At 45.1% G+C, this 27,717-nt stretch overlaps 1 protein-coding gene across 4 annotated transcripts; it reads left to right on the forward strand.

Annotated features, from left to right (window-relative positions):
- On the forward strand, positions 1-27,717 carry SLC37A3 (solute carrier family 37 member 3). 4 transcript variants are annotated; one of them, XM_075855908.1, is made up of 16 exons: positions 1-175; positions 662-787; positions 7,450-7,613; positions 9,353-9,467; positions 9,727-9,819; positions 10,886-10,969; positions 12,087-12,232; positions 13,436-13,532; positions 13,962-14,046; positions 14,129-14,313; positions 16,150-16,291; positions 17,898-17,999; positions 18,498-18,545; positions 19,575-19,726; positions 20,834-20,899; positions 22,016-27,717. In XM_075855908.1, the coding sequence occupies exons 3-16, from the start codon at positions 7,513-7,515 to the stop codon at positions 22,106-22,108; spliced, it is 1,509 nt and encodes a 502-aa protein (XP_075712023.1). In that variant the 5' UTR covers positions 1-175; positions 662-787; positions 7,450-7,512; the 3' UTR covers positions 22,109-27,717. The 4 variants fall into 4 exon arrangements, with proteins under 4 accessions (XP_075712023.1, XP_075712025.1, XP_075712024.1 ...); XM_075855910.1 differs by having other exon boundaries at positions 1-151; XM_075855909.1 differs by lacking the exon at positions 662-787.

A 27,717-nucleotide genomic window follows, 5' to 3' on the forward strand; every position in this document is an offset into this window, starting at 1 on the left:
CCTCCTTGCAGGGGAGGAGTATCACGTGATGGGGTAGCGCTCCAGTGTTGACGTCCTCAGCTGCCGGGTCTGCTGGATGTGCCGGGGAAGCAGCTGTGGTGTGTGCGGCCGGGTGTGGTGTCCGTACTGCCGCCTCGTTGTGCAGTTCTTGGTAGGACGCTATTTATATCCATCTGTACGTATTACCATTATAAAGTATTATTCTTATAATGCTTCAGTAGGGGTTCATGGGAATTTTTAAAGGGGTACACACGCTAACCTATTCGAGACTTGTATAGACACTACAGTATGGCTGCCGGACTGCGGGGAGTTATCATTCCCGCCCTTCTTCATGCAACTGTTTTCTGTATTGATGGTAATGGATAAAGCCTGAGAGCTGCCTGCCATATGTGTAGCCATCCTGCCTCTGCTTGCTGTCAGGGAATGTGGACGTCCTTATTTGCAGCGACAGTCAGAAAGTCTAATAGTTGTCACAGCTTGGGGTTTGCTACAATTGTATCCAGGCTAGGCAATCATTTGTGTGTTCACTGGCAGCAAGCAGAGATCTTGAAAATGGTGAGGTATTTAAAAGCAAAGTCTATTAGAAAGTTGCGAAACTTTGACATTATACAATGATTATAATCTAGTAATGCTTAGGGCCACAACTCAATCTCATCTGCAGGAGAAGCTTCAGGCGTCAGTTACCCAGACAAACAGACCGCCCGCTCTCCTGGCTGCGTCTTCATCCGTCACGACTCTGCTGGAAGACGCGGCCACGAGCCGAAAACCAGAAAATTATTTTGAAGGGGTATTCCAGCCAAAGATATTTATGATGTGTAGAATATGCTGTAAATGTCTGATGATCCCTCCACTAGTATCCCCCCCCCCCCCCCCCTGTGTATGGAGAGAGCGGGGTCAGCTATATTATACAGATATGTCAGGAGAGCTCACAGATCCTCTGTACTACACCACACAGCAGAGCTGACCACTTCTCTATATTACACCACACAGCAGAGCTCACAGCTCCTCTATACTACACCACACAGCAGAGCTGACCACTTCTCTATACTACACCGCACAGGAGAGCTGCCAGATCCTCTATACTACACCACACAGGAGAACTGACAGATCCTCTATACTACACCACACAGGAGAACTGACAGCTCCTCTATACTACACCACACAGGAGAACTGACAGATCCTCTATACTACACCACACAGGAGAGCTCACAGCTCCTCTATACTACACCACACGAGAGCTGACAGGTCCTCTATACTACACCACACAGGGGAGCTCACAGCTCCTCTATACTACACCACACAGGAGAACTGACAGATCCTCTATACTACACCACACAGGGGAGCTCACAGCTCCTCTATACTACACCACACAGGAGAACTGACAGATCCTCTATACTACACCACACAGGAGAACTGACAGATCCTCTATACTACACCACACAGGAGAACTGACAGCTCCTCTATACTACACCACACAGGAGAGCTCACAGCTCCTCTATACTACACCACACAGGGGAGCTCACAGCTCCTCTATACTACACCACACAGGAGAGCTGACAGATCCTCTATACTACACCACACAGGAGAGCTGACAGATCCTCTATACTACACCACACAGGAGAACTGACAGCTCCTCTATACTACACCACACAGGAGAGCTCACAGCTCCTCTATACTACACCACACAGGAGAGCTCACAGCTCCTCTATACTACACCACACAGGAGAGCTGACTGATGCTCTATACTACACCACACAGGAGAACTGACAGATCCTCTATACTACACCACACAGGAGAGCTGACAGATCCTCTATACTACACCACACAGGAGAGCTGACAGATCCTCTATACTACACCACACAGGAGAACTGACAGATCCTCTATACTACACCACACAGGAGAACTGACAGATCCTCTATACTACACCACACAGGAGAGCTCACAGCTCCTCTATACTACACCACACAGGAGAGCTCACAGCTCCTCTATACTACACCACACAGGAGAGCTGGCAGATCCTCTATACTACACCACACAGGAGAGCTGACAGATCCTCTATACTACACCACACAGGAGATCTCACAGCTCCTCTATACTACACCACACAGGAGAGCTGGCAGATCCTCTATACTACACCACACAGGAGAGCTGGCAGATCCTCTATACTACACCACACAGGAGAGCTGACAGCTCCTCTATACTACACCACACAGGAGAGCTGACAGCTCCTCTATACTACACCACACAGGAGAGCTGACAGATCCTCTATACTACACCACACAGGAGATCTCACAGCTCCTCTATACTACACCACACAGGAGAGCTGGCAGATCCTCTATACTACACCACACAGGAGAGCTGGCAGATCCTCTATACTACACCACACAGGAGAGCTGACAGCTCCTCTATACTACACCACACAGGAGAGCTGACAGCTCCTCTATACTACACCACACAGGAGAGCTGACAGCTCCTATATACTACACCACACAGGAGAGCTGACAGATCCTCTATACTACACCACACAGGAGAGCTGACAGCTCCTCTATACTACACCACACAGGAGAGCTGACAGATCCTCTATACTACACCACACAGGAGGGCTGACAGATCCTCTATACTACACCACACAGGAGAGCTGACAGATCCTCTATACTACACCACACAGGAGAGCTGGCAGATCCTCTATACTACACCACACAGGAGAACTGACCGCTCCTCTATACTACACCACACAGGAGAGCTGACAGCTCCTCTATACTACACCACACAGGAGAGCTGACAGCTCCTCTATACTACACCACACAGGAGAGCTGACAGCTCCTCTATACTACACCACACAGGAGAGCTGACAGCTCCTCTATACTACACCACACAGGAGAGCTGACAGCTCCTCTATACTACACCACACAGGAGAGCTGACATATCCTCTATACTACACCACACAGGAGAGCTGACAGATCCTCTATACTACACCACACAGGAGAGCTGACAGATCTTCTATACTACACCACACAGGAGAGCTGACAGATCTTCTATACTACACCACACAGGAGAGCTGGCAGATCCTCTATACTACACCACACAGGAGAGCTGACAGATCCTCTATACTACACCACACAGGAGAACTGACAGATCCTCTATACTAAACCACACAGGAGAGCTGACAGCTCCTCTATACTACACCACACAGGAGAGCTGACAGCTCCTCTATACTACACCACACAGGAGAGCTGACAGATCTTCTATACTACACCACACAGGAGAGCTGACAGCTCCTCTATACTACACCACACAGGAGAGCTCACAGCTCCTCTATACTACACCACACAGGAGAGCTCACAGCTCCTCTATACTACACCACACAGGAGAGCTGACATATCCTCTATACTACACCACACAGGAGAGCTGACATATCCTCTATACTACACCACACAGGAGAACTGACAGATCCTCTATACTACACCACACAGGAGAACTGACCGCTCCTCTATACTACACCACACAGGAGAGCTGACAGCTCCTCTATACTACACCACACAGGAGAACTGACAGATCCTCTATACTAAACCACACAGGAGAGCTGACAGCTCCTCTATACTAAACCACACAGGAGAGCTGACAGCTCCTCTATACTACACCACACACGAGAACTGACCGCTCCTCTATACTACATCACACAGGAGAACTGACAGATCCTCTATACTAAACCACACAGGAGAGCTGACGGCTCCTCTATACTACACCACATAGGAGAGCTGACCGCTCCTCTATACTACACCACACAGGAGAGCTGACAGATCCTCTATACTACATCACACAGGAGAGATGACAGCTCCTCTATACTACACCACACAGGAGAGCTCACAGCTCCTCTATACTACGCCACACAGGAGAACTGACAGATCCTCTATACTACGCCACACAGGAGAGCTGACAGGTCCTCTATACTACGCCACACAGGAGAGCTGACAGATCCTCTATACTACGCCACACAGGAGAACTGACAGATCCTCTATACTACACCACACAGGAGAGCTCACAGCTCCTCTATACGACACCACACAGGAGAGCTGGCAGATCCTCTATACTACACCACACAGGAGAGCTGACAGCTCCTCTATACTACACCACACAGGAGAGCTGACAGATCCTCTATACTACACCACACAGGAGAGCTGACAGATCCTCTATACTACACCACACAGGAGATCTCACAGCTCCTCTATACTACACCACACAGGAGAGCTGGCAGCTCCTCTATACTACACCACACAGGAGAGCTGACAGCTCCTCTATACTACACCACACAGGAGAGCTGACAGATCCTCTATACTACACCACACAGGAGAGCTGACAGCTCCTATATACTACACCACACAGGAGAGCTGACAGCTCCTCTATACTACACCACACAGGAGAGCTGACAGCTCCTCTATACTACACCACACAGGAGGGCTGACAGATCCTCTATACTACACCACACAGGAGAGCTGACAGATCTTCTATACTACACCACACAGGAGAGCTGACAGCTCCTCTATACTACACCACACAGGAGAGCTGACAGCTCCTCTATACTACACCACACAGGAGAGCTGACAGATCTTCTATACTACACCACACAGGAGAGCTGGCAGATCTTCTATACTACACCACACAGGAGAGCTGGCAGATGCTCTATACTACACCACACAGGAGAGCTGACAGCTCCTCTATACTACACCACACAGGAGCTCCTCTATACTACACCACACAGGAGAGCTCACAGCTCCTCTATACTACACCACACAGGAGAGCTCACAGCTCCTCTATACTACACCACACAGGAGAGCTGACAGCTCCTCTATACTACACCACACAGGAGAGCTGACAGATCTTCTATACTACACCACACAGGAGAGCTGACAGCTCCTTTATACTACACCACACAGGAGAGCTGACAGCTCCTCTATACTACACCACACAGGAGAGCTGACAGCTCCTCTATACTACACCACACAGGAGAGCTGACATATCCTCTATACTACACCACACAGGAGAGCTGACAGCTTCTCTATACTACACCACACAGGAGAGATGACTGCTCCTCTATACTACACCACACAGGAGAGCTGACAGCTCCTCTATACTACACCACATAGGAGAGCTGACCGCTCCTCTATACTACACCACACAGGAGAACTGACAGATCCTCTATACTACACCACACAGGAGAGCTGACAGCTCCTCTATACTACACCACACAGGAGAGCTGACAGCTCCTCTATACTACACCACACAGGAGAGCTGACAGCTCCTCTATACTACACCACACAGGAGAACTGACAGATCCTCTATACTAAACCACACAGGAGAGCTGACAGCTCCTCTATACTACACCACACAGGAGAGCTGACAGCTCCTCTATACTACACCACATAGGAGAGCTGACCGCTCCTCTATACTACACCACACAGGAGAACTGACAGCTCCTCTATACTACATCACACAGGAGAACTGACAGCTCCTCTATACTACACCACACAGGAGAGCTGACCGCTCCTCTATACTACACCACACAGGAGAGCTGACAGATCCTCTATACTACACCACACAGGAGAGCTGACAGATCCTCTATACTACACCACACAGGAGAGCTCACAGCTCCTCTATACTACACCACACAGGAGAGCTGACAGCTCCTCTATACTACACCACACAGGAGAGCTGACAGATCCTCTATACTACACCACACAGGAGAGCTGACAGGTCCTCTATACTACGCCACACAGGAGAGCTGACAGATCCTCTATACTACGCCACACAGGAGAGCTGACAGATCCTCTATACTACGCCACACAGGAAAGCTGACAGCTCCTCTATACTACACCACACAGGAGAGCTGACAGCTCCTCTATACTACACCACACAGGAGAGCTGACAGCTCCTCCATACTACATCACACAGGAGAGCTGACATATCCTCTATACTACACCACACAGGAGAGCTGACAGCTTCTCTATACTACACCACACAGGAGAGATGACTGCTCCTCTATACTACACCACACAGGAGAGCTGACAGCTCCTCTATACTACACCACATAGGAGAGCTGACCGCTCCTCTATACTACACCACACAGGAGAACTGACAGATCCTCTATACTACACCACACAGGAGAGCTGACAGCTCCTCTATACTACACCACACAGGAGAGCTGACAGCTCCTCTATACTACACCACACAGGAGAGCTGACAGCTCCTCTATACTACACCACACAGGAGAACTGACAGATCCTCTATACTAAACCACACAGGAGAGCTGACAGCTCCTCTATACTACACCACACAGGAGAGCTGACAGCTCCTCTATACTACACCACATAGGAGAGCTGACCGCTCCTCTATACTACACCACACAGGAGAACTGACAGCTCCTCTATACTACATCACACAGGAGAACTGACAGCTCCTCTATACTACACCACACAGGAGAGCTGACCGCTCCTCTATACTACACCACACAGGAGAGCTGACAGATCCTCTATACTACACCACACAGGAGAGCTGACAGATCCTCTATACTACACCACACAGGAGAGCTCACAGCTCCTCTATACTACACCACACAGGAGAGCTGACAGCTCCTCTATACTACACCACACAGGAGAGCTGACAGATCCTCTATACTACACCACACAGGAGAGCTGACAGGTCCTCTATACTACGCCACACAGGAGAGCTGACAGATCCTCTATACTACGCCACACAGGAGAGCTGACAGATCCTCTATACTACGCCACACAGGAAAGCTGACAGCTCCTCTATACTACACCACACAGGAGAGCTGACAGCTCCTCTATACTACACCACACAGGAGAGCTGACAGCTCCTCTATACTACACCACACAGGAGAGCTGACAGCTCCTCCATACTACATCACACAGGAGAGCTGACAGCTCCTCCATACTACATCACACAGGAGAGCTGACAGCTCCTCCATACTACATCACACAGGAGAACTGACAGCTCCTCTATACTACACCACACAGGAGAACTGACAGATCTTCTATACTACACCACACAGGAGAGCTGACAGCTCCTCTATACTACACCACACAGGAGAGCTGACAGCTCGTCTATACTCCACCACGCAGGAGAGCTGACAGCTCGTCTATACTACACCACACAGGAGAGCTGACAGATCCTCTATACTACACCACACAGGAGAGCTCACAGCTCCTCTATACTACACCACACAGGAGAGCTGATGGGTACTACATAAGACTCAGAAACTGTCAACTTTTTGTCAGTGGACTTCTCTAACAACAGGTTGGCCAAACCTCTTTGAGAAGCCCTTTCAGGACTTGGCACCCATATTGGAAAAAAATGTTGGTTTATTAGGAAAAAAAATTTGATGTGTTTTTCTGTCCTTTTTTATATTTTTTTTTGCCCCTTTAATTCCAGTATCAATAAACTGAACCTCATGAAGAATCTCATTTGAAGTCTGACTTGTGGGTATCGGCAGCGATGGACTTCCCGGGGTCGCCCCGCAGAGCAGCCACCGGTCGGGGTTTTTTTGCACAGTACACACATCACCATCTGGTGGTCTTCCTTCTGACGTTTTTCAGGTGGGTGAAGCAGATAGTTAGGCCGTTCTCACTACTGTGTAAATCCCACATCTGATCAATTCTGATGGTCCGGCAACAGAGGATAATCTAGAAAATTGCAAGATTAGAAGAGTGTACAGAGATGTTCATTTAGGCCCTGTTCACACTGAGGTTTTTTTATGTGGAGACCGCGTCGGAAAACATGCTGCAAATGCCTCCCATTGACTTCAATGGGACGCGGAAGCGTTTTTTTACCGCGAGTGGAAAAACAGTCTCGCGGGAAAAAGAAGCGACATGCCCTCTCTTCGGGCGTTTACGTCTCTGACCTCCCATTGACATCAATGGGAGGCAGAGAAGGCGTAATTTGCGACGTTTTTGCCTGCGGCGCTAAATGGCCGCGGGCGAAAAACGCGGCAAACGGTGTTCCAGACGGAATTTTGAGGAGTAATTTTCTGCCTGCAAAAAACGTTGTGTGAACATGGCCTTAGAGAGGAGCTCTCCTGACATGTCTGTTTTAGTAAATATTTGTATTTACTATGAAATAACAATTCTTGAGTGTCTTTTTTTTCTTCTTGTTGTGCTGTCCCTCCTATTATTCCTCCTGGAAATGTGTGATTAAATTGACAACTGTGTGTTACTGTTCCCCTTGTCGGTAGAGTGCCTCTCTACATAGTCTGGCAATGTTTGGACAGTATCAGACTTACCCAATTGACAAGCGGAAGGTAACGCCCAGCTATCAATTTATTCATACGTTTCCAGGAGGAATAACAGAGGAGCAGCACAATGCAAAATTCAAATGAAAAAATTAATTATATACATGCCTGTTAGTTGCTGGATTATCAGACTTTCTGGATTATTGGATGCCAGATTAACAACATTTCATATTATAAATAGTTTTTTTCCATACTTCTGTCTGACGATGGGCGGTGTAGAATATCAAGACACCTTTTTGTTAGAGTTTGGCCCATTTCCCAAACTTGCTTGTCCAATCTGACCTGAATTACGGGTTTTTATATTGGAGTTTCCAGGATGCAGTTTACACGAGACCGTCCATATCAAACATTAGTATTGAGTTTGGCTTGAAGTTGCAATGTCAAGGAAAAGTCACGCTAGAGTCTATTCACTGCAAGGGAGCGCAGATATTCTGTTAGTTATAGGAGGGACATTAAAATCTTTGAGATGTAAAGGGACACTAAAGATAATGGAGTTTTACTTATATAAGGAGATATTTACATTAATCTGAAACGGTTGTGCAACTTTCTTATATACTTTTGTGTATCAATTCCTCGCCATTTTCAAGAACTCTGCTTGCTGTCAGTGAATGGGAACATACATTGTTTACATTCAAAGGCAGAAAAATCTGTCCTGACTTTCTTTCATACATAAGTGCAGGGCTTGGTACAAAACATTGCTCAGATACACTTCAACAAGCCGGTGCAAATCTGATAATCCGGCACTTGTTTCCAGTACAGAATTGTAATATAATCCATTATAAAATTGTGATTATTAGTAGATTGTGTGAATATTTTTGGGGCTTTTTTTCTTGAATCTTTACCTTTTTTATAAGTGCAATTAATATAGGCTTATATAGCCATCTGATAATCCAGAATATTTGATAATCCGGCCCTTGATACCAGATTAAAGGAATTTTTATTGTATATCTAGTATCCAATTGTTTCATAGGAACGCCAACAATGTTTTCTTCATGTCAGTAGACGACCTGAGGTGACCTTCATCCCATCTATCTCTTCCCTCCCCAGCTACGCTCTGCTCCACGCATCAAGGAAGGCGTTTAGTAACGTGAAGGTCAGCATAACTAACCAGTGGACCCCGTCCGACCTAAATACCTCCGTGTTTGATGTGGAGCCAAACACGGTAAGTCCGATATTCCAGCCAAGTTCCGATAGTCCGGCAACACCCCAAAACAATGGAACATGCCGTTTTTTTTTGCTTAAAGGGGTTGTCCAGGGGTTCAATTATAAAAGTGCGATTTTAAAAGAGAATGTCAGGGATTAGAAAAACATGGCTGCTTAATTCCAAAAACAGAGCTACACCTCTGATGGCCGCCATTTTGGTTGTCACCCAGCTTTCCCAGAAGCAGATGCTATGTGAAATATTTTTTATTTTTTTTCAGACGTGGAATGACAATGATCTCTTTCCTAATGATCAGTCCGCCACCATCTTTCTGGGGTTACTGGACACCATTTTCCTTTTCTCGTATGCAATGGTGAGTTTCCGTTCTTATCCGATGTCTTCGCTGTAGGGTACAGTCGCTGCGGTGTGGGATGTTTCTACTATAGGGTCTTGACATCTCAATCCTACAAATTAGAAGATCCCATCTGTGGGGTCTGGCAGCTGGGTGCCGGTTATGGCGACTTTGGCCGCGACACAGGTAATGAAACTCAATGTGGTCACACTGCCACCCGCGAGTCACCGCGACTCCATAGTCGCAAGAAAGCCAAACCCGCTGGACTACTTGCCACTATGGTGTTGTGGCGACTTGCAGGTCGCAAAGCGACCACATTGACTTTCGTCACCTGCGCAGGTAGGTTGACACCGCGTTCTTTGTCATGGCCAAAGACGCTGTGTAGCCCTAACCTTAGGTGCAGCTGTAAGGACATGATGGGAGTTGTAGTCATGCAACATTCTGGAGATCACTGATTTTAACGTATAAGGGCATGTTCACATGCTGTGTTTTCAGGTGAATTTCGGAGTGTAAACATTACCCAGTGCCTATTGAAATCAATGTAATGTACAGATGTACTGGGTCGTCCAGAACGAGGGAACCCCCACCATTAAGACTCTGTTCACACCTCCATTCTTTTCCATCAGGCTTTAGTTGCTATTTGACAGTCAGAATAGCATAAAATGCTGCAGTATTGTATCCAACTAGAAACGGAAACATGACGGATCCATCATAAGTCAATGGGGGAAAAAAAATACTCATCATGACGGATCATAATGCATCAGTCATGGCTCCTGTAAAAACGGAAGTCATGACGCAAGTGTGAACAGAGCCTAACTTAATTTGCAAAAGTTTTTTTTTTTTTAAATCCATGATTACTCGCAGTTTTTGGCTAATTTTTTGTGTGTGCTGTTTTTGAGTCAAAAACTGCAACAAAATTTTGTGTGTGATCGTGGCCTAAACAAGACGACGTCTAAAAGCTGATCTACTCATATATGCTGGATAAGATAGGATTTATAGTTACTGGGGATCTTTTTTTCTTTTTTTTTTTTTTGCTTTTGCATTATGCTTTTGGTTTTCAGATTTTATCTGCTTTGTCTGGACACAGGGTCTCTTTGTCAGCGGGATCATCGGGGACCGGTTAAACATGCGCTATGTCCTTACTTTTGGCATGTGCTCGTCTGCAGTGACGGTGAGTGGCTCGGGGTTGGTTTTTACTTTCGTAGTTATGGGATGACTGGTAAACTCCTAGGGCTCATTCAGACGAGCGGAATATTCGTCCGTTACGTTGCACCGTTCCTCTGTTATTCCTCCTAGAAATTCATGAGCAAATTGACATCTGGGTGTTACCAGTTGGGGGTGTGTCCTACACAGGCTGACAATGTCCAATCAGCGCTGACATAGTGAGACTGTAGGGACACGCCCCTTTGGCAAGGGGAATGGTAACACCTAGTTGTCAATTTATTCATACATTTCCAAGAGGAATAACAGAGGAATGGCACAATGCAGAATTCTAAGAAAAAATGCTTCAGAATTTTTATTTCATGGGGAATACAAGTATTTACTAAAATAGGTATGTCAAGAGAGGTGACCGGTCCTCTTTAAGGGCACTTTTATCTGCAAGACAAACCTCCATAAGGTTGTATATAAGACGGTGCTGATCTGTAGTTATGTGTTCCAGGGCTCGTTATCTCTGTGAACAAAGTTCGCCTGCGTGTAGTAAACGGCTCAATCAGAACATATACCTACTATACCACCAGGGAGTGTCTGATCATTAATAAATATTTTGGAAATGTGCGGTCCGTTAAAAAAATAGGGCCTGCTTTTATGAATTGTTTTTATTTTCCTTAAGAAACAGCGCCACTCTTGTCTATTGGTTATGTCCGGTACTGCATCTTTCAATTAATTGAACTGGGCTGATCTGCAACAGCAGGTAAAGTCAATGGACAAGAGTGGCGCTGTTTGACGGAGCAGAAAAATAGAGGACGAGCACGCTGATGTGAGCGGAGCCTTAGGCGGCCATAGATGGACTGATGTGTCATGATCTCAGGTGGTCGGTGCCTGTATCTTATAGTAAAAAGGACGCTGTTCCTCAAAAGATTTCCCAGCGCATTTCTAGATCTCCGTCCCGTTATTTAATCCAATAGACTGACCGCCGATTAATAATTTGGCACCAAATTGATCAAGCTCAAGATTGAACTCGAAGTAAATGATGGAATTGTATGATGAGCAGGCGCCATATTGGTCTCCTTCTACCCGTGATGTGACTGGTTTCTGATTGGCTATCGATCTCTCCGTTTCTTTTTCAGATGTTTGTGTTCGGCACGGTCACTGAATGGCTGCAATTCTACAACAAGATCTTCTACTGCCTGTTGTGGGTGGTTAATGGGCTTTTGCAATCGACAGGATGGCCCTGCGTAGTGGCCGTCATGGGGAACTGGTTCGGAAAATCCGGGTATGCTTTCATCTAATATTTGGGTTCTCCACTTTGGACAATCCCTACTTGTTAGAAGGGTACCTTGACAACAACAAGATCAGAAAGTGTCCCCCCTACTGGGACCCCCCCTTGTGATCAGCTGTAATCTGTGGGGAAGTAAGTGTTCAATTTCCCTGCAGCGCCACCACAGGGGAAATGAAGCATTACACAGTGCCCATTCATATCAGTGTGTAGTCTGTGCAATACAGGACAGGTCCTCCAGAGCGAGGGAGACTCTCTTTATAACCGCTCTCTACTCTGGCCAAGAGATGAGGATCCTGAACAGAGGACCCCCCTCTATTAACCCGAAATCCCTAATAGGGTGTGTGACCATGGGTTTTGTCAACCGGACAACCCCTTTAAAGAGCTGTTACGGTAAGGCCCCCTGCACACGACCGTATTTTTCATCCGTAATTACGGACCCATTCATTTCTATGGGCTACGGACACCTTTCCGTATTTTTACGAATGGGTCTCCGTACCGTAGAAATGATAGAACGCGTCCTGTTTTTGTCCGTAATGGCGGCACGAACCCCCCATAGAAGTCTATGGGGACTTCCGTAATTACAGACCGCTACGGATATGAATCCACTACGGACTGTATTTACGGACACCCTTCCGTATAGGCGGATGATTTGCAGATGACTACGGTTTCCGTATTTACGGATGGATCAAAAATATGGTTGTGTGCAAGGGGCCTAAGTGACAGCGTTTCACTATGACCTACCGCCGCTTATTGAACAATGGACTCCGACCCATCACAAGAATGGAGGGGCCAAGGCCCTTTCGGCCTTTTCTCCGCACAGGGCCATTCCCGTTCAGTTGTTCAGACCTATTATAATGAATGTGGCTGAGATCCAGTACCTGTATAGCGCCTGACCGGCAGTGGCACTGTACACAACATGATTCTGAAGGAGCCATAGTGCTCCAGAGAGGATCACCGCCTCGTCATTGGTCGATCCAATGACTAGAATACCCTGTTATCTAGACCGTTTCTGGGTTCTGTGGGCATCTATATTAGTTTTGCACCCAGCTTTCCCAGAAACAGATCTAAGAAAATGGCTGAATAGAACTTTTATTCGTAGCCCTCGTCGCTTATGATCCGGCAAACAAAACGGCTACCTGTAGTGTGAGTAGGTGACGTTTTCCTGAATAGTCTTCTATTTTTTGTCTTCCCATGCAGGCGAGGCGTGGTGTTTGGATTGTGGAGCGCCTGTGCTTCTGTTGGAAATATTTTAGGGGCCTTCCTTGCATCATCGGTACTACAATACGGGTATGAGGTACGTAGACGTATCCTTCCTCTCAGCAATCATGTGGCCCCAACACCATACACCTGAACGTTCGTATAGTCCCAAGTGTGTGGTTTATTTAAATAACAGAGATAAGTGGCCGCCAGACGCATATTGTGCCGCTTATCTCCAAAGGATCGGGCAGGTCAAGATTAAACCTGTCCAATCCCTCTTTCCTCTGAGGTCAGACATTGATGGACTGTCTCAGTAGCATGGAGCTGTGCCGCCCGTGTATACTTGTAAAGCTGATATCTGAGAAACACAGGGTAATAGAACATGTAGTCCGGCGTCTTTGGTCACATGGGGGAAGGAAATCCAAAATGGTCACATGGGGGAAGGAAATCCAAAATGTTCACTTGGGATGCGGCTGTGATCAGGGGGAATGTATATGTGACAATGCGGTTGTATCTGTCTCCTCAGTATGCCTTCCTGGTGACGGCTTCAGTGCAGTTTGCTGGGGGGTTGGTGATCTTCTTTGGTCTGGTGACTTCACCCAAAGAACTGGGTAAGTGGTGAAATAGTTCTGACCACTGACTGGCAATGTATGTTACTGTGCAGCGTTTTAAATCTTGTCCGTGTATTCACAGGTCTGCCCGATGCTGGAGAAGAAGAGAGCGTAGAACAGGAGGAGGAGGAAGCAAACCGGCCCCTGATGAGTGGAGACAATGAGGGGGACAGCGAGCCAAGTTATTCCATTCAGGCTCCTGACCACACCAGTCAAACCAAAGCGATCGGCTTTGTACAGGCCTGCTGCTTGCCGGGAGTGTTACTGGTGAGGGTGACTCTTGTTTTATATAAGGATATGGCCACCTTTGTACTCCATTTTACAGTTTATATACAATAGTCTACATAAAAGGAGGAGTTACTGTGTACATACATTACATTACTTATGTAATGTACATATGATCAATACAGGATAAGTAATATATGTACACAGTGACTCCACCAGCAGAATAGTGAGTGCAGCTCTGGAGTATAATACAGGATGTAACTCAGGATCAGTACAGGATAAGTAATGTAATGTATATACACAGTGACTCCACCAGCAGAATAGTGAGTGCAGCTCTGGAGTATAATACAGGATGTAACTCAGGATCAGTACAGGATAAGTAATGTAATGTATGTACACAGTGACTCCACCAACAGAATAGTGAGTGCAGCTCTGGAGTATAATACAGGATGTAACTCAGGATCAGTACAGGATAAGTAATGTATGTACACAGTGACTCCACCAACAGAATAGTGAGTGCAGCTCTGGAGTATAATACAGGATGTAACTCCGGATCAGTACAGGATAAGTAATGTAATGTATGTACACAGTGACTCCACCAGCAGAATAGTGAGTGCAGCTCTGGAGTATAATACAGGATGTAACTCAGGATCAGTACAGGATAAGTAATGTAATGTATATACACAGTGACTCCACCAGCAGAATAGTGAGTGCAGCTCTGGAGTATAATACAGGATGTAACTCAGGATCAGTACAGGATAAGTAATGTAATGTATGTACACAGTGACTACACCAGCAGAATAGTGAGTGCAGCTCTGGAGTATAATACAGGATATAACTCAGGATAAGTACAGGATAAGTAATGTAATGTATGTACACAGTGACTACACCAGCAGAATAGTGAGTGCAGCTCTGGAGTATAATACAGGATGTAACTCCGGATCAGTACAGGATAAGTAATGTAATGTATGTACACAGTGACTCCACCAGCAGAATAGTGAGTGCAGCTCTGGAGTATAATACAGGATGTAATTCAGGATAAGTCATGTAATGTATGTACACAGTGACTCCACCAGCAGAATAGTGAGCGCAGCTCTGGAGTATAGTACAGGCTGAAACTCCGGATCAGTACAGGATTAGTAATGTAATATCAGTTACAACCTGTATTATACTCCAGAGCTGCATTCACTATTCTGCTAATCCTGAGTTTATAATTATGTTCTCGCACTCCTCCCCACCCCCATAAACCTGCACATTCAACTCGGCTGAGTGTACATAATATTTCAATGAGGATGACTCCCCAAGTGGAAACAAGTGATCGGACAGGATAATATCCAACCTTTGTTCACTAGGGGAGATGTTGGGGCGGGGGGGGGTCAACCTGTACCAGATTCCATTGATTTGTCAGGATCTACCTATAGTTATGTGTACAGCCAGGGTTAGCTTTCTAGATGTATCAGAAGTCTATACTGCAACCAAGGTTAACGAAGATTCCGAATTCCTATCTTTCTCCGTGTTCATTCAGTGACCAGCAGGTGGCAGCTGTTAGGCAGATCCATAGGGATGTAATACAGGCTATCCTATTATTAGTGATAACCAATATGGCTGCCATTACAGTTCCCAAGAGTCATCACTCAGCTTTGTTCCTATACTTATGGATATAATTTAGGTGTCACTATTGAAGTTCGGCCACATTCACTTGAAGCTGCAATACCGGACAGATCCCTTGAACAAGTGTGGCGCTGTTTTCTAGTCCTGGACAACCATTTAAGTGACAACTGCATTCGGCTGGTTCCATGATCTGAACCAGCGTCCAATATGTATAATCCAATATGTATAATGTCCTCTGCTCACTGTTCTCCTGCGTGTCATTGGCAGTATTCTCTGGCCTACGCCTGTCTGAAGTTGGTCAACTATTCCTTCTTTTTCTGGCTCCCCTTCTACCTCAGCATTAACTTCCACTGGAAGGAGGCCGAGGCCGACCAGCTGTCTATCTGGTACGACATTGGAGGAATCATAGGTGAGTGACGATCATTATCCGGCATTCAATCAAACGATCATCCATGAACAGGGGTCTGTGCGGCCGCACATGTATATTATTTTAATAGAGGGGGGGAGATAAGCGGCTGCCAGACACCTCTGAATCTGACCAGTAAATGTTCAACCTAGCGGGTTCTCGTTCCCCTACAGCTGGACGTCACAGCGCTGGTCGGTCAAATGTTGCGTTTTTCTTACAACCTTTCCCCTTAAATACGATTGTTTTAAGGGGCCGTACATGCCATAGATTGCCAGGTAAAAGTAATGTACATGTCCTATGTCTAATGCTACGATCCTCAATAAAAAGTTATAAAAGATTAGACAGGAAAGCAACTTGTTTTTTTTAAGAAATAGCGCCACTTTTGACTATAGGCTGCGTCTGGTATTGCAGTTTAGTCCTATTCATTTAAATATTGCCATACCAGACAGCCTCCCATATGAGTTGTTGGGTAGTAGTCATAACACACTCCCCTGTATGGCATAGACTGCTCCGGTGGGCCATACCGATGTCGTCTGTCATCACACAGCATCTGCTCTGACTACCCCAGACTAATTGTAAGGTGATTGTTGCTCAGCGACTCTCTGGAGAGGGGGGCAGATATTTGCTCATACGTACTAGACCTTTTTTAATTTATGGATTATAGGACTAAAATATGACTTCAACATTTTTGGGATGTTTTTTTTGTTTTTACATAAATATTCCTACACTAACTATTACAGCGATCAGCTGTGATCTGTGTGGAACCTGGCAGCAAGTGTTCAATTTTCTTGCAGCGCCACCACAGGGGAAATTGAGCATTATACAGTATCCATTGAAATCAATGTATCTGTGTAATGCAGGACAGGACAGGTCCTCTATGTGACTGCTCTGCACTCTGGACAAGAGATGAGGATCCTGAACAGAGGACCCCCCTCTCCCCCTCTAATAACTCACAATTCCCTAATAGGGTGCATGAAAATACTTTTTCTAAACAGGACATCCCCTTTTTAAAGAGCATTTCCCCCTAAAATCATCAAAAAATTACCAGTGCTCAAAGGCGTTGTCCATACTTATGACCTATCCACAGGATTTGTCATCCGTATATGATCGGTGGGGGTCTGACACCTGGACCCTGCACCGATCAGCTGTTCCGGCTGTCTCCGGGCACCTTATGTTCTGCAATGGTCATGTCAAAAAAAGATGGCTCCGTACACTGTATAGCAGTCGTGCTTCAGTACCTCAACTCTGCTCCTATTCAGACTCTTCCTAGCCGCCATCTTGCGGCTGGGGGAGAACGGGGACCGGAGTCCCCTGTTCTGGCGATCGTTGGAGGTCCCAGCAGTCGGACCCCCACCGATCTAGCATTTTTCATCTATCCAGTGGATATGTGAAAAAATGCTAAAGGCTGGAATACCCCTTTAATTTTACATGGATTTTATATTCCTAATTATTCCAGTCATCCAGCATAATCCGGCACCTCGTGGTCCTGTTGATTTCAGATTAAAGGAATTTTCCTTTTTATATTTGGATGTAAACTGCGTACATTCACATATATAAGGAATTCGGAATAGAAAAAAAAATGCCCTGTTTTTTGTTTACCCTCCTGCAGGTGGCACTATCCAAGGATTTATCTCCGACTTGATGAAGAAGAGGTCCCCTGTCTTGGCCATAAGTCTGCTGTTTGCCTTGGGCTCTCTGTTTGGATACAGCCGTGAGTTTTTTGAGCCGCTGGGTTGGTACTTAGTGGTCGGAGGTGTCCCGGTAACCGGACAACGGATCGGATACTGGTATCGTACGGGCAAACTGGTTGATATTGGTGAAATCACTAATTGTTCTCCGTGTCCATGTCTGTGTGTGTTTTGCTGAGGTAACGAGATAAGGGAAGCAGATCACGTCTAGGGCCTGTTGTCTAGGGCCGGTTGTCGTTTCTCTAGAGATTAGGAATTGCTGTGATCTGATTTGGGTGACGGAGAAGTCTCTGCACCTGTCACTCACTTTGTGGTTTAACCCATTAGTGCCTGATCTCTGTTAGGTCTGTCTAGAGCCGTGAGAATGACTTCCTACCTAGGCTGTGTGTTTGGTTCAGCGTGTCATTATCTTGTAGTGTATTGGTTGTGTAGATCTTGTATTAGATATTCGTATTTACATTGTTTGCTGTTTGTATCAAAAGTGAATTGCAGTTTTTTTATGGGTTTTTCTCTGTGTGCAGGTTCTCCAAACAGTAAACCAATCAACGCTGTCCTCATGGCTATTACAGGTACGGCTTCCCAATCCCACCTCCCCGGGCTTCCAGATTTTGTTTGCCTCCAACTTTTCACATGCCCAGGGGTCTAGTGAAGGGGGTGGGGGGCTTACTGCGCATGTGCCAGGGGTGTAGTGAAGGTGATGGGGCTGATGCATGTGGCAAAGGGTGTAGGGCTGGCTGTGAGTGCCAGGGGTGTAGAGAAGGGGACAGGGCTGGCTGTGCATGTTTCAGGGGTACACCCAGGGGTGTAGTAGGGGGCCTGACTGCTCATTTGGAGGAGGAGGTTGCCAGCAAGCCTCTCCGACACAGTATTTCAATGCAGGCCTAGGGCAGCAAAAATACAGTATTACCCTAATGCCCACCCATGGCTTTCCTAAAATTGCCATCAGATTTGCCCTTCAGATTGGTGCAATGGGTGAGATGATATGTAACCAGTCTTAGTACCATGAAGCTGAGCAGGTTGTCCAGTTACATCATACGTGTCATCCTATTAAAGGGGTCATCTCTGGTGTCTCTTTCAGAATGTGGCCCCTGGGGCGATCTGCTGGTGGCCCCTACGGCGATCTGCTGATCGCCCCAGGTTCCATTTTTTTACACCCCCGGAAAACATTTTGCTAAAGGGATGCCACGGCCAGCCAGGCAAGATGTAGTATTACATGGCGACCATTCAGATCTAATACAAAGACGACTCCAGTCCGCCATCTAATAAAACGAGGTAGTTCAGTGTTGTGAAGGCAATGATCGGTCCGGCGTCCCTTGGATTCGTCCTATGCAGGTACGTTCATAACTACGTAGGACTATTCCCTGTGGTAAGGACAGGCGTACATAGGACGTATCCTAGGGAGTCCCAATCCTTTACGTCAGCCGTGTTTCACGTTGATGTTTTTGTTGTTCTGCTTGCAGTCCAGTGCACTATAGACCGGTGGTCTTCAACCAGACATCCTCAGACTTTCAGGGCATGCTGGGAGTTGTAGTTTCCCAGCAGCTAAAGCATCGACATTACATGCAATATCCTGGTTACAAGTGTGTTTGTGTTCATAGGGTTTTTCATCGGGGGTCCCTCCAACATGATCAGTTCGGCAATCTCTGCGGATCTCGGGCGCCAGGAGATGGTAAGAGGCAGCAGCGAGGCCCTGGCCACAGTCACCGGCATTGTGGACGGAACCGGCAGCGTTGGAGCCGCTCTAGGCCAGGTACATTCATGTCTATAGGGCCGATGAGATGTTCTCTGAAGTAAAATCATGTGTCTGTGACCGTACTTTAAGGTCCCAATCTGTAGAGAAATGCCATAGCAAGCAATCGTTACAGTGGTCGATAACACCCGCTTCGGCAAACCAACCTTCGTGATCAATGCTATGGAATATGCAATAAATATGCCATTTAACCCCTCCTAACCTGCACATTATAACCATGTATGGGGTGTAAACAAATGTATGGTCTCCTCCATAAGGAAGAAAAATGTATCTTGTGCCACCTATAGATTGGCTGAATCAGAACCCTATTCTGTACTGATGAGGAGCAACAACTCTGAAACAGTGCTGTCTACTGATGTGTGTCTATGGTTTGACTATTCACCCGAGTCATGTTTCAAGGCTGTATAAAGGGTCAGATGTTGACATACAGGGTAGTCACCTGTAGGTGGCACTAGAGAAGAGCTATTTTGCATACTTTTTCCCAGGGGGCATTGCCCTTAGGACTCCCTGCCAAGTGGATCGCCGCAAGGAGAATCCGTACCTTTCAAGAGCTATGGGGTGTAAACAAAGAGAAGGCACATGAGAATAGAATATGTAAAAAAGGGTCCTACTTGTACTCTGAAATTGTGGGAGTTCCTGCAACTGGACACCCCTCCTGTAATACTTCTACCCTCCCATTTTAGTGGTAGGTCCTCCGGCAGCTAGCTGATCACTGTGATCTCCCGCGATTAGCTACGATCACTGGGGGAACTGCCCATCAATCTGTGTAATGCACAGCTGCTCTGGCTATTGTGGTGGTCCAGATTGGGGGCGCCTCCCTCCTCTATTACCTCCGTATTCTTTAATAGGGTATATGTAAAGGGGATGGACGAGCACTTTAATGACTTGCCTGCTTGAGTAAGCTTTTAGTTGAAGACTCCTCTGAGCCAACTAAAGTCCTAAAAACTAGTGCTAATGGGGTTAGCCTCGACAGCCAATCAGAATACAGCTGTCCTTTTACTAAAACGGCAAAATGTGATTGGTCCCTACTTTTTCGTAGCTTTTTATGTCTCTTGTCATGTCGCAACGTGGACTGTTCTGGTTATATGATTCTGCTATTACTTGCAGGTCCTGGTGTCTGTGATCCAGGGAGGCCTGGGCTGGATGTGGGTCTTCTATTTCTTTATTCTTATGGTAAGAGGAGGATTTATTATTAACCATTTTTATTATATTTTATGTTTTTTTTTTTATTCCCTACAGATCCGTTCAGACTTGGTTACTTAGTTGACCTATCCGAGAATAGCTGGGAACTGCTGAAGTACCGATTCCATAATATTATCCCAGTATTTCTGCTTTTGACTGTGGGGACAACCCAATAATATATAGTTCTGCATGGAATATCAATTCTTCAAATTTCCCTCCAGTAGTCTGTGGGGTTTTAGTTTAGCCTGGATCCCATCCATATGATGTCATCATTTACCAGTCATGTGATGTCATCACCTGACCACGTTTGTCCATGACCTCTGGCCGTAATAAACACACACATAAGACATTGGTATTCTGCAGCCTGGACTGGTCAGGTGTCTTAAGGGGTTGTTCCCTCAAAAATAAGTTGATCACAGGTTGTCCCGCTTCTGGGATCCTCAGTCATCCGCTGTAATCTGCAAGGGATCCTGACTAATGTTCAATTCTCCTGCAGCGCCACCACTTGGGAAATCATGTAATATCATGCGGTGTATATGAAGCACTGACCTGTTGGGTCCTAAAAAGCAAGACACTCTTTTGGAGCTGCTCTCTACATCGGCTATTTGATGGAAGTTGCGGAGGAGAATGCCTTAATAGCGTTTTTGAACCCCTTTTTATATGATCTATGAACTGTAAAGGTTTTTTTTAAAACTGGAAAAACCCTTTAAGGAATTCCTTAATGGGGTTGTCCTGGATTAAAAAAAACGTAGCTGCTTTTTTTTCCAAAAACAGCGCCCCACCTGTCTAGAGATTGTGTCCGGTATTAACCCCATTCACTTTAATGGAGCGGAGCTGCAATACCACACACAACCTGCAGACAGGTGTGGCGCTGGACTTTGGAAGAAAGCAGCCATGTTTTCCTAATTCTGGACAACCCCTTTTAATATTTTTCTTAAAGGTTCCCCAGGGGTGCATCTGAACTATGTATATAACAATATGGCAGATTTTGGGGCCCACCGGCTGCAGGCGCCCGCCCCTATATGGTTGGCTTAGTTTATTTGACATTTTTTTAGAACTGTGTTACAGCCTGTGAATGACTCGCAACTTTTTTGTAAATTTTGACAGACTTTCCTGACTATCCTCTTCATCATTCCACTTATTGTCCGGGAGATGAGGCCGGCAGGGAGCGACCGGCGGATGTCTCGGCTGGCAGGGTGACAATTACTTTCAATGACTGATGTCAATACCAATAAATGACGACCGGAGTCCTTATTGAGGTGAAGTCAAAAGTCGCAGAAAGGAAAAACGGATGACGAATTGCGGATTATTTTTGTCGGTTTGGGAAGCAGATTATCGGATGGTTCTTTTGAAAATAAGTTGATGCCGTCCAGATTTTGTTTTTAATTTTATTTTTTTACTTTTTTTTTTTTCTCAATTTTTATTTTATATTTTTCCTCGTGGTCTATGGATCAGAGAATGGATTTTCCGGTCAGTTGATCTTCTTTCATTGCCGACTCTCTTCCTGTAGGATTGGAATTTTTTGGGATCTAATTTCCTGAGACTTTAAATCCTAAATTCTGTGCCTGGAGACACACAAGTTGATTTAGAAAAAAAAAACGAAACTTCTGACAGGTGTTTTTTTTTGTTGAATTATTGAAACTTTATATTTTTCCCATTTTTACTGACTATTCTGTTTGCTCTGGAAGGAACGAGTTCTCAGCGATGCTTTATTTAAATGTTTCACCTTTGGTACGAGACCGTGACTCTGACGTTGGATTGGTCTATTGGACTGACTTCTATACTGTTAAGTGACCTGCGCGCTTTCTATACATTTTCTTATAAAGCTACAAAATCAAATTGTATGCGGTGGAGGAGGAGGAGGAACAACCATCATAAGTTGTGCCAAGTTTTGCCTTTTTTCGCCTTTTGCCTTTTTATTTTATTTTATTTTTTTATTCCATTACCTCATTGCACATCACAAATCACATCTTTAGACAGACAAATGTATTAATTTTTGATTGTAAAGTCAAAAATAAAACAAAACAGTTTTGCATATTTAAAGGGTCGTCTGAGAGTTAAAAAAAAAAAAAACTACAAAAAACAATAAAAAAAAACTGGGAACCCAAATGTTGTTATAAAAAAAAAAAAGAAATCCCAGTACTCTCCTGTTAAATCTGCCGCTGGTTTACTTTTGCCATGGTCTTTGTTTACTTTCCAGGAGCAATGGCGTGACCGCTGCAGCCAATCACCGGCCTCAGTGGTCAAGCCAATAGGTACCATCTGTGATTGGCTGCAGCAATTATGTGTTAGTACGGCATGTCATCCCTTATTGAGTGTGAACAAAGCCCACAGGAGCATTGGCACTGGAGTGGCAAGGGATCCAACTGTAGTAGTTGTGGCGTTGTGTGTTTTTTTTATTGTTTTTGTTTTTTTTTTAAATAAAACTTACTACTGCCAGTTTAATTGAAACAATGTTTTTTTAACACTTGGACAATCCTTTATCTTTTTGTGATTACACTAGTAGAGAGTTATTGATTTACATAAACAATTTGAATTCTACCGAAACTGTAAAACGGACCGTAGACATGAGATTTCAACCGCCGATCGTTCATTTTGGCCGGTAGCATTACAGACTTTCACAATCGAGCAACGACAAAAATTGTCAGATCCCGTGTGGAGGGGGAAAAAAACAAAAATAACCCCACGTTTTAAAAAAGTAAGTCTGGTTGTTATTTGACTGCGGTTATGGCCGACTGAAAAGAAGTCCAATGTGACGGATCGATATTTCGGCCGATTATTTATCGGTTATTAGATGATGGCAAGAAAGCCGTATCGAATCTGGCATTTTGGCCGGCGTTTATCTCATGTCTATGGCCGGTATTTGTGAAGCCGCACACATACAATCATGAGTCTATATACTGTATATAGTCAGCAGCTAAAGGGAATATAGATCATCACTGTCTTCTATTATACAAGGGATTATGTTTTTGTATATATTTTTTTTTTTTTGTGTCACTGACTGAAAATCATGGGGAGAGCTGTATTTTCCTAAATGGGGGGGGTTAAGGATACAGCAGATCAATCGGTAATTTGGCCAATATCGCACAATCACACTGATGGGCCTTACATCGTGAAATCATTTACATAAAAATCTAAACCCGGGCTTAAAGGATCACTCCATTAAAACCTGATACATTGCGTTATGCCTAGTTGCAGGGCCTGACGGGGTGGAGTATGACTTTCTTATTTAGCGTTCTTTGAATCTTTGTGTCATGCTCCGCCCCCTCAGGCTCTGCACTAGGCATAACACCGTATTAGGCTATGTTCACACGGCTTATTTTTGGGGCCGTAAACGGCCGAAAAATCGGAGGCAGAACAACTCCAAACATCTGTCCATTGATTTCAGTGGGAAAAACTGTTCTGTTCCGATGGGGCGTTTTTTTTACGCGGCCGCTTTTGGAGACGTTTTTCATTGACTCAATAGAAAAACAGCTCGAAGAACGCGAGTTGCTTAAAAAACTGCTGAAAATCAGGAGCTGTTGTCCTTTGTAAACCGCTCCGTATTGTCAGACGTTTTTTGTTAAGCGTGTGAACATGGCCTTAGTCTTGCCTGGAGTATTCCTTTAAAATAAAAATGTTTACATTTTTTTTTTTTTTGCGTGCATTTTTTCGCAAAGTTTTAATGTGTGAAAGCTCAGAAGCTGGAACCTCCCAACTATCCAGTGAAATATTCGGGCTCTGTAGTTGCAAATTTACACTCACTCCCTATTGAAATGATTGGGACTTGAACCAACAAATCTGTCTCATTTATTTCAATGAACAGTATATTTACTGAAAACGAGGAACAGAACCCCATCCTGGCGATCGTTGGAGCGTTCAGCTTCTGATTAATGTGTCATGAGTCCACAAACGGTTAAAGGGATTGTCTAAGTCATAAGAAATTGATGGCCTATCTTCAAGATCGGCGATCAATATCTGATCGGAGGGGGTCTGGCTCCCGGCATCCCCCATAATCCGCTGTTTTGAAGGGGCTGCCACGCGGGCACGAGCGCTGCTTCCCCTTCATTCCTTATCTGCTCGTACTGTGAATCGCAGACACACCCGTAGTGGCGGTTCACAGTATTACATCCTTCTCCTGTTCAAGTGTACAGACTGTTAGGCCCTGTTCATACAAGAGGTTTTTTTGACGAGGAAACAGTCTGAAGCCGTGCCAAAAAATTTCCAGAAACACTTCCCATTGATTTCAATGGGAGGCTGAGGTGCTTTTTGAAAAAGAAGCGGCAAGCGTTTGTCACTGACCTCCCATTGACATCAATGGCAGGCAGGGAAAGCGTTTTTGAGGCAGATTTTTCCACCTGCAAAAAAACTCAGTGTGAACAGGGCCTAATACTGCGAGCCGCCGCTACAAGTGTGTCGGCGATTCACAGTACGAGCAGTGACCGTAGTGAAGGGGAAGCAGCGCTCATATGAGAGCCGCGGCCCCTTCAAAACAGCTGATCATCGGGGGTGCCCGGAGTCGGATATTGATCGCCTATCCTGAAGATTTCACTTGACTGGACAAACCCTTTACTGTGGTGACGTCTGCTGTCCTTATAATGCTAGAATTTATCGTCTGCTGTGTATTATACCTCGGTAAACTGACATGGGTCTGTCTGGACTATAGACTTGTATGGAACATGGAGAAGGGTCTACGACGTGTAGATTTATAAACACATTTTTTATGCTTTTTATAAGTCCGTTCTATTGTTTGCTTAAAAAATATATAAAAAAAAAATAATAAAAAGTGAAAGGTGTCATATTTATAGCGTAAAGGGAATCTATCGCCAGAAAATGACCCATTGTTTAAATTTTTTTATTAGAATGTCAATGTCTGTATTTCAAAATTGTAAAAAAAAAGAATCCCGAAATCTTGCAGTTTTCATGCTGTCCACTGAGCCCTCCCAATAGGCTAACACTTTGTCATTTTTCGGCTTTTTCTGTGTACACAGGGGGCAGGGTCAGTGCGTCATCTCATTATCAGAGGGCGGGGGTTAAAATTAAAGGTACCACTTCTGTTATAAAGCTGGAGGCAGATAACCCAGGTTCACACCATTGACTATATGTAATCGGAGCGGCTCAGCTCCTCCCCCTCTTAGCACAGTAACCTCTTCATGTTACAGAGCATGCTCACTACATTCTCCCATAGGAGCCAATGAAATCAGTGCTGCAGCTTCCTGCAAAGCAGCTGGCAGGGAGCTCCGCTGACAGGACTGTATTTGCTGCCCGCAGGTTTCTGAAGCTGTACCTGCAAAGATGACCTGATTGCCGGGGCAGCTTCAATCTGAAAAGGTATTGTCTTCATGTCCTTCGCTAGGAGACAGGAGTGTGGCTGCAGAATCCGACTACTCGTGGTTTGTATGTAGTCTGTAACCATGGCGACACATAGGTCTGCATAGAAGCTGTATGCACAATACAATGGATTTTGAATCAAAACTATTTGAAAAGTTTCTTCGTTTTTGATTTTAGATACATGGATGCAATAGAAAAATTGCAAAAGTGTGCACACCCTTCAAATTAACTTTGATTGTAGCTCTATAATACATTACAGTATAGATTCAGAAGTCACCCGGGACAGCCATACTGCTTCTCCTGTAACATTACTGGTTGCTTGTGTAAAGGGGAACCCCACTCCTGACCACAGTTTACACTAAGGCTAATCTCGAGCTTGTTCTAGTTTGTTTGTATTGATCATTATTAAAGGGGTTCTCTACCTATGTTTATTTTTATAAGAGGTAATTGTGGCCTGAGTAAGAAGTCCCTTCTCTCCCCTCAGTTTAGTGCTGTGGCCCTTGAGCTGAAGACTTGTATAATTTGAGACAGACTGGTTGCTAGGAATAATATGCCTGACAATCCCATATAAAATCCTTAGGCCGTGTATCCCTAGCAACCAGTCCGGATCGGCACCAGGGGAAAAACAACTTGTCAGCAGTCACGCCATGTCGTGAATAGACCCTAAGAGGAGCGCGCGTGACCTTTCAATCGGAAACCCTTGTTGGTATTTCCTTTTTAAACCACCCACTTCTGACCCGATTATTGAGTCAGGCCACAATGTCCGCTATATATGACTAATTTAAAGGGACGGTCTACCATCGCATCCAACTTTTTTTCAATGCATCTTAAAAAATAATTAAGCTACTTTCCCAATGGTCTTAATTTGAAAATATCCTATCGTTTTTTGTCTACAGCGCCTATGCAGACCTATGTGTCTCCATGGTTACAGACTACAAACAAACCCTGTGTAGTCTGATATTGTAGTCACATTTTCTTCAATCTACCCCCTACTTCTTACTAACAAACATTCGGTAGGTTAGCAAGAAATTTGGGACCGCTGGATGGTTATGTGACTGCAGGATTAGACTACACAGGGTTTGTTTGTAGTCTGTTACCATGGAGACACATAGGTCTGCATAGGAGCTGTAGACAAAAAAACAATCTATTTTTTTATTTATTTAAAGAGTAACCCGTCATTTTGATCGGTGGGGACCAAGTGCTGAGACCCCCGCCGATCGCTGAAACGAAGGGGCAGAAGCTCTCAGCCGAGATTGGATGTGCCTCGTATATATGCATCGTTTGGTTTGATCAAAGCTTTACCGTATATTCCTCGTTATAAACCACATCTAGTGTAATCCTAGTTGTCTCATGCCATCCACAATGTACGTCCATATTTGATATGTAATATCTATTCACTGTCTCCCGGCCGCCGTGCTGCCTTTTCCTTTTGGTTGCTAACAAATGACTGTATGTGAATGGAAATCATGAAATATTCAATAAAAATATATTTTATATAC

Source organism: Rhinoderma darwinii, chromosome 3 (assembly GCF_050947455.1).
Source record: "Rhinoderma darwinii isolate aRhiDar2 chromosome 3, aRhiDar2.hap1, whole genome shotgun sequence".
Lineage (NCBI taxonomy): Eukaryota > Metazoa > Chordata > Amphibia > Anura > Rhinodermatidae > Rhinoderma > Rhinoderma darwinii.